At 32.2% G+C, this 10,932-nt stretch overlaps 1 protein-coding gene across 1 annotated transcript in view; it reads right to left on the bottom strand.

Annotated features, from left to right (window-relative positions):
* The window catches only part of LOC106464343 (protein timeless-like), a 96,281-nt gene that overhangs the window by 65,738 nt on the left and 19,611 nt on the right, over positions 1 to 10,932 (bottom strand). Inside the window, exons 6-7 of the mRNA XM_022392591.1 lie at positions 4,699 to 4,862; positions 3,665 to 3,725 (exon numbers count right to left, since the gene is read on the bottom strand). Coding sequence (XP_022248299.1) covers positions 3,665 to 3,725; positions 4,699 to 4,862 — 225 coding nt within the window. The remainder of the gene's footprint in view (positions 1 to 3,664; positions 3,726 to 4,698; positions 4,863 to 10,932) is intronic.

The raw sequence follows: 10,932 nt of genomic DNA, 5'->3' as shown, positions 1-10,932 counted from the left end.
ATATATATATATATATATATATATATAACTATTGAATCACAATGGAGTTTACTTTATCCTATTTTTGCCTGTGCTATTATGTAGGGATGATGTAAATGCCATCCCCTACTATCTTGTGTGCATTGTGTTTGAAGGCTTGATATTAGCCATCCTTACATTTACTTCTTTTTTTAGTGTTTCCTTTACTTTAATATACTTCATTTGAGTATAAATCTTAAACAAAAATTTGCAGTCAACTGTAAAGCCAACAGAAAAGAATGCCCACAAAGTTACAGTATATCTTGTATAATATATACTAAAATACAATGAGCTTAGCTCATTTTAAAGAATTAAATAATTATTTCAGTCACAAAAATATGTCCAAAATAATATAATATTTAAAGTTAATATCAACAATGCCATAACTTTATACCTGATTTCATACCTGTTCTGATACACCAGATAAGAAAAAATATTTTGTAATGGACAAAAAAAACAACAAACCCACAAGAAATAGAATTACATATTTAACATCATAAAGTGATATAATTTAAAGTTGCCTGTATTCTTGGAAGTGAATATCATTATTTCATCACATTTATACCCCTACTTGCATCCATTTAGAAACTGATAGTTTTCATTGCATGTTTAGATTACTAGACTATGGCTTCTCAAAGCTGAGACAAATGTAATTACAGCACACCATGACAACATAGGAGAAACAGTGATTGGCTAAACTTGATAAAACTACACCTATGTTGAAATCACAATATCAAATTGGGACTATTTTGTTCAAAAGTATTTCAAGTACCATTTTATACTCAGAAATTTCCTAATGTTTTTGATCCAAGCATGTTGAAATCAACCCAAAATCAAAAAATATTTTTTTTTTGTATAAAGATGTTAGATAAATAAAACTTTTTACTGAATAACCTTCAACTCTGAAGTTGTTTTATAAATGTGTGAAAGACAATAATAAACTTATTTTCTATGCTTTTTTAATTCAATGATGTGATTTGCCCTCGAGGTGGAATGAACTCATCGTGGCACAATAAAGTTGAAATGATTACTTCTACAATATATATATATATATTGATTTTAAAACTATTTGTTACTGTTAACGTTTATAAATACATTTTACTTATGAAATGAAAAAACATAACTTCAAATGTTCATAAAGTACACTACAAAGAATTAATTGCATATGTAAAGCAAAACACACTCAAGTCAGCTTTAGCTGGAATACAGGCAAATTGTAATTCACAGAAATTACAGCACTGTTCATACTTTCTCGGTAATCACAGTACTGCTTTACAAACTGAATCTTCTAATGCTATTGTGCAAGTACAATAAATTTTAAAGCAGGTATGGCAGTCAAATGACACTATTTCATGTTGTTCTACACTTTATTCATAACTGTATGAAAAATTAATTATTGCACTTTCAGCTAAGGCAATTATGTGTGTTCTATTGAAACTCACAAAACACACCTGAAAATATAAAAGTTGTCTTACCTAGCCTATCTCAGGCAAAAACATTTTCAAATAAAGGAAAATAAGCAAAGAGGCAAATTAAACCAATAATTAAGACAATTAAATGAGGATCCATTACAAACATAAAATAAACATGATTTTTAACATAACATTTTTCAATTTCTCTAGGGTAACAGGTTCATCATCTATCAAAATAAATGTGCAAAAACAAACATCAAATGTTAAAGATACATGTATGCTCTACCAAAATGATTATTTATGATTCTACATTAGTATGATGGTAATCATTGTAAAATACTTTATAGCTCAAATATGTCATAGCACATGTACAAAACTTGCTCAGAAATATAAGGCATCTCTATAAATATTCCTTTTTACAATATTTCCTGGCATAAAGAAGAGTAATTACCTGATGAAACTTTGAAAATAATTTCAAGCTTGCAGGCTTATGTTCATTATCAAAATTAACAGTGATGAAATGAGATAATAGCCAAAGCACTGCACCAAGTCCAGTTAAATTATATCCCATATATACTGAGGTTCACTGAAGTTCTTAAGTCTTTTAAATTTTGTTATGGTATATAACACTTTATGCTGGTGAAGTATGACCTGTAGATTGAATGTTTTTGTGAAACTACATCACAATAAGAATGGTAACATTTTTTTTTTATTAATCCAATTTACATATAACATTATATTTGCTTTGCTTTTGTCCTAAGCAAATAACACTGGCAAAGCTTACAGTTTAATAGCAGCCTTTAGTCATGTTGAGATATTTTATACTAATTCACATTGTGTGTTTGTGAATTTGTTTGTTCACAAGCTTCTCTTACACGTTTCGGGTCGAGGATGACTAAACTTGGCAGGTAGGACACAAAGTGCCAAGGAAGTGTCCTTATCTATGTAGTGTAGCCCATCTATCCTTACTTATTTGGGGCAGGTTTGCAGGATTGCTGAACTCGAATCTGGCAATGAATTTTGTGTTCTTGGCCCACCTCAAGCTCCTGAGGGTACCATCCTTGAAACTATGTTCATACCCCCACTCACAAGCTAGTGGAACAAACACGGCACACATGCTCTTGTTACACAGATGAGTGTACTAACAGGGATTTTTACTAGGTACACATCCCTCTTGGAGTAGCTATATAAGTAACTGGGGATAAAGGAAGAGCTTGATCAGTATACTGGAGACTCTGTGAATCAAAGAGGCATTTGAATCATGGAGCAGAGCATGGGTATTTTATACTATTTATACTAAATCAAAACCTGCTCCCTATGACACAATATTTTATCCTTGTATCACATAGGTTTTATACACTGAATATTGTATAAAATATGAAAAATTCATATACAACCAGATAGGCACTCAGTAGAGCACATACCTCCTACATGCAGCGTTGATCATATTTGTCTCTCAAAAAATAGGAAAATGTGTCTGTATGTCCATCGTTATCAATGGACACAGACTATTTTTGGCAGGACAATGAAGATTAATATTCTACATATGCCCACCAAGATTCATCAAAATCCAATAATCTTTAAATGAGTTATAGAGCAAAAATAGTGTGAAAAATGGGTCCCTATGTTGAAAGATAGGTTTTTTTGTTGGATTTTCATGACCTTGAACTTTGACTCTCCAAAAAGTAATTACTTCTAAGTTGGGTCATAGTTCAAATCAAAATCCATTCAGCTGTTTTCGAGAAATCTTGCTGACAAACACGCAAACAAATACACACACACACAGGTGGTGGAGGTAGTAAATGAGAGGTTAATGTTTGAAGTTAAACAAAACTGCAGTGTAATTACTTTAAATAAAATATTCATTAAAAAAAGTGTAAATTGTGCTATGTTTGATCTCCAGAAGACAATGACCTATATGAATATATCAAATGCATTTATAAAATTCTTTGAACATGAATAAACAATGTGTGTGGTTTAGATTTTTTTAACATATTTATATAACCCTCTTATTTTGCTGGATATTTATCTGTTATATAACTATCTAATTCTCTATACATTCATAGATGGTGTAAACATTATACGCAGACTTGTTTTTAGAACAAAGAGGAAATATAGAAGGTATACACATATATTCATACATTTGCAACAGTATTTATAAAAATGCATAAAGAGAATTATTTCAATTTTTTTTTATAACTAAATAACCAACGTTAAACATTTGTAATGCATACCTTGTGTTTGTTGTTTACTAGTAACAGCAAAGTCTCATCCAATCCTTGAACAAACAAGTTCCTGAAGAAAATATTTTCAGCATAATTTTAATAGTCTAAAAAGAAACACTTCCAATTTATATATATATATATATATATACCAGCACTATTTATACCTTACTTTTAAATTCCCAATTTACAAAATTTAGAAACATCTAATCTTTTACATTTTTAGAATTAACATAACAGCCAACTGGCAAGAAAAGGCTTTTTTTTTTTCATGCTTCGACTAACCTTACAAAATTTGTTGATTGTGCTATCTTATTTGAGTGTATGGTATTTATGTCAATTGTAGACTGACATAGGATATGAAGAATGCATTAAAAACTTTTTGATGTGCTTTTCGGTCATGAAGATATCACCAACGAAACAAAACTCTAGACAAGTAATATTCATGGTCAGAAAGTATAAATATATATGTAAATGCATTGGAGTATACTTGAATTTTAAAAAAGTATTATATGGTGTTCTGAGTTCAAAACATGCACACTTGTATTAATGTAAGCAATAAAACATTACGAGTTTAATAACAAACTGTATAGGAGTTTTTTATAAGCTACTTAGAGTCCATATAGAAAACTACAGAAAAAAATGCCTTTATAGATCAGAAGAACCAGATCTATCATACTGCATAAAATGTGTTGCCACTACTGTGCTTTGTGTGGGATTGATTTTGGATGGGTGTACAAGTTTTACTTCCTTATAGACTAGAAGCTAGTGCAAATTTGGCCAGGCTGGTGAACAGTTCACATTCCAGATAGCAAAAGCAGTTCAAACATCTATTCAGAATTAAAAAAAAAGATAATACTGGATAGCTTTGTTTGGGAATCAACCCATCCAAAAAGTTTCCCTGACTTTAAATGCTTTAAATGCTTTACTAAATCAATATGCTTAAAAACTGTATATTTAGTTACATTATTTGATATTTTCTGTAGCTAATTTTAATAGTTTTAAGTAGTATCAGAATGTTTTCTTTGATTGGAAAGATATCTTACCACACAAGCTTGTTTTGCACACTGTGCAATTCAAGGAATATACTATCATCAATACCATAACTGACAATGTCCACTTTTTCAGGAATATGAAGAATATTCATCAGCAACAAAAGACAGTTATTCACATATGAACAATCAGATTCCTCAAGAAAATCTTCCTTTTCCTGTATGAAAAATATGTCTCATAAAACAGCAAAATATATACTTCATTTATCTATTAGTTAAAACAGTTTGACCTTCATACATGTTCACATAATTATTTGAACAAATAATTTTACATTTGTAGAATTAAAACAAATTTCAAACATATACTTACCTCTGAAATACTAAAATACTTTTCTTCTGAAGTTGCTTTTAGGCTGTCCACAATTATATCACTTTAGGTCCTGAATGTTCTTGACACAAAGAAGAATATATTTACACAGAATTCTCCATTTTCTCACCTTCCATAAGTCAGATTTCTATTTTTAAAGTCATGATGATGCAATATATTCCTTTAGTTGTGGGGATAAAGGTGGGAATATATTCTAGAAGTAAGTACCCATTTGAAATTCATCTTAATTCAAAAACTATAAAACTCAAATCAGGTAGATTTACCTCTGACGTACTAAAAGCCAGAATACCCACATTGAAATGAGAAGGATACTGCAGTGTCTTAAGGAACAGACTCGATTCATCAGCGAATCAAGTGAAGTGGACCAACCTCTAGGAGACTGGGCTAAAAGTTAGGACATTCAGAAAGGTATTCTTCTCAGCAGGGTGCCTCCTCTCCCTGGACACCCACTAATAAGGTATATATGTAAATAGGAATGGGAAAAACAATGAAGGTTAAAGAAAAAAAATTAAAGAAAGATATTACATAATCCTCATCCTGGTTGGAGCTATTAGTCACAATATGAAGAACATGCATTTCATTTCCAATGTCTCAAATTTTTCAAGAGGATGTGCATGTCAAGATGGGAAAGATACCTGCCAATGCATCATTAGCCACCATATGGTGGCTTATGTCCACTTCCATAGGACATCACCTTGTGGAGCTCTGGCATACAGGGTGGAATTTGTTCAGGACAAATGCAAAGGTATATGTAATATGCTAGAGTCCTAACTGGACAAACTTCTACACAAAGTCTCATATTATAAAGAATGAGACCACAATTTCTTAATTTATTTTATAATACAAAATTACTGATCAACGTTAGATACTCCTGGAATTCTTTACAGGAGTATTGGGTAGTATAGAAATACAACACAGGTGTGGGCCAAGTGATAAATAAGCAGGTAACAGACAAAAATTAACTAACATGGTAGAGATTCTATTTGGTTTGAAGAACCACAACCAGACACAAAGGAAACATAAAGTTCACAAGACAGCAATAAGATGTAAGTAGAGTTTCAAGAACATATTAGAAGTTGTCCTTTATAGAATACTGTAATCAAGCTGCCAAAGAGATTGCCAAATGACAACTTTAGTGAGATGTGACCCAAAATTCACTTTTATGGTGTTCTAGAATATCACAATAAACAAGATGGATCAACTGCACAATCTAATTTGTCAAAATAGTCCAAAGAAGATCCAAAGAGAATAATTAATCCTATGGTTTAAACAACATTTTTCAAGCCTTCCTAAAAGATTCAGTAAGGGTGAGATAACAACAAATATCCTTGACTGGAGAAAGAACAGAACAAGAATCAGGATCAGAAAGGGTAGGTAACACAAAAGATTAAAAAATATATATAGGCTTGAAAGTGAACATGTTTAGAATGAAGCCAAGAAAAAAGAAAAACAGTAGCAAAACAAAGACTGCAAGAATGAGTACCACCTTGATTACTGACATAAGCCACCATTACAGAACTGCCTGGTGAACCATATAAAATGGTGGTTGTATTAAAGGCAAAAACTTGAGACAATAAGTTCAACAGCCCAAAATTCTAATATACTTATGACAGCTTTTGCTTTTCAAGGAGCCCAGGAACCAGAACAACAGCAATTTATTAACACAGTGCTCAAATCTGTAATAGAGGTATCCATTAAAAGGAAGAAAGGGAGACCCAGCTCTCAATAAACTCTTGATTCAATCAAAACAGGCTTGATAGTGATGAGACATACAGTTATACTATGTGATAATGTCACAGGTGAGTAGGTTAGAAGGGACCAAATGACATAGTGAAGAGAAGCCCTTTCTCCCAAAGCAGAAAGGATGTATTTGGTGGTAGATGTAGAAGACAGATGAGTATGAACACAAGACTTAAACTGTGTTGATCCAAAATACTTGATGTACCAAATACTGCACTGGTACTAAATGGAACCTGGATTTGTGGATAATCTACCCAAGAGACTTGGCTAACTGGGTGGTCAAATGAGGGTGTTGAAAAGACTGAATGGATAAATGTGTCAGAATAAGCCAATCATTTATGTAGAAATGATAATCAGTGTTGAGTGAATGAAAGAGAACAGTAGAAATTGACTATTCAATACAAAATGTAAGGGTCTAAGGTCAAGCCAAATGGAAAGGTGGTGAACTGAGAGACTAGCCTCATATGGAAAAAAGGGCAAACACGGACTACTGAAAAATGAATTAGGATATGCAGATAAGCATCTTCTATATCCACCTTTAACATCCAATGCCATGATGAAGAAATCTGCATAACTTTATATTTTACATTTTGAAATAAGATGACTCTAGGTGATGATTGATTTAAGACAGGTCCATGGGTCTCCAAATTCCTTGATTTTTTGGGAAACAAAGAGATGGAAGTAAATACCAGGAGAAGAATAAGAAAATACTTTAACAGCCCTTTTTGAAGGAGATTTGAGACTTCCTGATTTAAAAATTGTAAACATCTGGATTGGAAGGAAAAAGAAAAGATAATGGGTGAAGAGAAAGAGGATGAAGAAACTAAAGGTAAAGGTCAGACTGAAGGATCTGATGAACAAAAAGATCCTAAAGCCAAGGATCTTGCAAATATACAAATGATCCAAGAAGACCCACCCAAACACTGTCTAGAACAGAATAGTGTCACGGAGTTGGTCAAGAAGACCCATCTTGCTTACTTCTATGTTTGACTATACTAGAGGGTGAAAAGAAAGAGTACAAGTTACAAATGGTGACTGAGAGGTCAATGAGGTGAGAGAAGCCAGAGTATGAACAGTACTTACTGGTTGTCCTAAAGAATAACAACCAAAAGACAGTTAAAAGGTCAGAACCTTAATCAGCTTCCGCTGGTGTGCTTTTCCAGAATGAAAAATAAGTTCATGTGAAATTCCTGCAAATAGAAAATGATGCAAGAAAAAAAAAGGCTCTTTTGAGTTCAACAGAAATATTAGTGGAAGACAAGTACTGTGCAATACAGCCCAATTGGCTAAGGTATCAAAGAAATGTAATAGCCGCATGGTATTGGAAACAACATGAATGAGAGCTGCAGCCAAGGAAGACTACAAGGTACAAATTTAGTAATTTGTGATATAATCAGAAGAATGAGAGCAGCTGGTAACTAATAACTGCACTGAAGAAACAAAGTTTCAAAATGAGACAAACCAAACATGCAAGGCAGAAAACCAATGACGAGTCAAAGTCGCTAAGACCACATGGCAGACCTCCCCCAATAATTGACCTGAAGACTAAGAACTTGAGAAGAATGATGTGTAGTAAGTACTGTAGAAATGGAGTCAAAATAGGGATATGTAACTTGAGAAAATAACAGACACTATTTTAGCCTTGTTTGTTTATGTCTTTTTAGAGTCCCTAGTTGTTGGCTTGAAAATATAATCTTTGCATTTTGATTTAACGTGTTTCTGTACTTTTTTGATGATCCCTATTCCCCCTTTCTAAATTAACAATTTTTACTAATCTTTTTTTAATGGAGAGTAAATTTTAAGCTACATATGTGCATATGCCTCCAGTTGAATGTTACTTGTTTTTCAAGCATTTACTGCTGCATTAGCTTTTTCCCACTCAACCACCACACTGAACTTATTCAAATTAAATAAAGAATATACAACAAAAATAAACATATGTATTGGTATGCAACTACAACAAAAAAAATGGAAAGTTGTTCTCAAAGGACCTTCTTGAAGGCAAAAATTGTATCATCACAGATTTAATAATTCGCTTCCATCAATGTCACAGTGTAATGTAACAAAAGATAAGCAGCAACAAAGCAATCTCATCAGAATAGAATAATGTTTCTTCTAAGATAATACAACACAGATTAATGCAATGTAAGCACACTCAGTGACATGCTTACCTTGTTAGGTCTACATGACACATATGTATGTCCTTCAATAGCCTGCTGTGCACAAGTGTTTGTTAGAAGAAGGCAATAGCTATATGAAATAGTGCTACATGCAGTGGTAATAAATACTGAATATGTACTCACAATTTCAGCTAGATATAAGAAAGAGAAGAAAGAATCACCACCATCATCTGAGTAGGGAATCTAGTATGATATTCATCTCCTGCTAAAAACATGCTGAAATATAGTCACAGAAATCCATGTAGATACAGCAAACTTGAGTAACAATGAACAACAGTGACTCAAGTAATGATATGCAACAGCAAAATCAGGAATCTTTCATGTGGCAGTTTCCAATTAATGTGCTGGAAAATGCATAAGTTGTAGTTTCCAACTTATGCACATGCTAGAAAAACACTGTATTTCTAGATTTTGGTGCAAAATACCCAGCTGATTTTGCTGTAGGCTTGTGAAACAATAATAATATGAACAAATGGGCAAATTTTGCTTGTCTACAACCGTGAAATCACTTATTTTTGCTAATTATCAATGTTTGGCTGATCTTAGCTTTTCAAAAAGAAGGTTTTGAGTGTTGTTTCAAGAATAAATCTGCTTTTTAATGTTGTTTTTGCCCAAATGTTCTATTAGAGTTTTGAGCAAATTCTTGTGTGATTCCTATTATGAACCACTATCATAATTCATGATATATTACAGTGTCTAGTTAAACTACTTAAACCTGATGATGAGAAAACCTTCTCCAAATACTGCACATTTGTTACTGCACTAAACTTTAAATAGTTTTCTTTGTTACCCATTTAACCCATCTCTAAACTGTATACTCACCTTATCTAATGTTATCTGGTGTCTTTTCATAGAAGACAATTAGCAAAGCTATAGCTGATATAATTTAACAAATATTTTTACAATTCACAACAAAACGAAAATTTACAGAAACTATAAAAAAATAATTCTTAAACTTGTACTATTACTCTATTATTACTGTGATAGTCTAATTTTTGCTCTAGCCCAGAGATTCTCAAACTGTAGTATGCATACCACTGGTGGTACGTGGAGCTAATGTCGATGGTATACGACACAATTAATATAAAAAACCATATTTGTAATACGCCCTATATGAGCTTTCCACATACATATACATATTACTCTCCTTTCTTATAGAGTCACCCTCTACTTGCATAGACTCGCCAGTATTTTCTTTCCTTAACATTGACAAAAATGGTACCATATATTCTTCAATTGTGCCAGGAAAACAATCACATCCTTTGCATAAATAGGTAGGTGTTAAAAATATGAATTTTTGTCTTTTTTTTTTTAATTAGGTCTGGGTTTGTAATTTTTAAAAATTAAAGAAACAGTGGAATGCAAGTCTGAAATGTCTGAGAAACACTGCTCTAGCCAATCATATGTACTTTCTTTACATCTTTTTTAAAAGCTGTGTTCTATTAGTAAATGACTGAACCACTTGATGAGACATCATGACAAGGTTTCAACCTGTGCAACAGCTAAGGGAAACTCTTGAAAATCAAGAAATGGATAATATATTCTCAAATGGTGATAGTCCTTAGTAAAATTAGTTATTCTTTTGGCTGGGAATAAAAATTAAAAAAAAAAAACAATTGACAAGTAGGTTGTTTTGTTTACAGGCAAAATTCTTTGCGGCTTCTTGAAAATCAAGAAATGGAGAATATATTCTCAAATGGTGATAGTCCTTAGTAAAATTAGTTATTCTTTTGGCTGGGAATAAAAATTCTAAAAAAAAAAAACAATTGACAAGTAGGTTGTTTTGTTTACAGGCAAAATTCTTTGCGGCTTCTTGAAAATCAAGAAATGGAGAATATATTCTCAAATGGTGATAGTCCTTAGTAAAATTAGTTATTCTTTTGGCTGGGAATAAAAATTCTAAAAAAAAAAAACAATTGACAAGTAGGTTGTTTTGTTTACAGGCAAAATTCTTTGCGGCTTCTTGAAAATCAAGAAATG

This window comes from Limulus polyphemus, unplaced genomic scaffold (genome assembly GCF_000517525.1).
Source record: "Limulus polyphemus unplaced genomic scaffold, Limulus_polyphemus-2.1.2 Scaffold59, whole genome shotgun sequence".
Lineage (NCBI taxonomy): Eukaryota > Metazoa > Arthropoda > Merostomata > Xiphosura > Limulidae > Limulus > Limulus polyphemus.
This window is presented reverse-complemented; position numbering and strand designations above follow the sequence as displayed.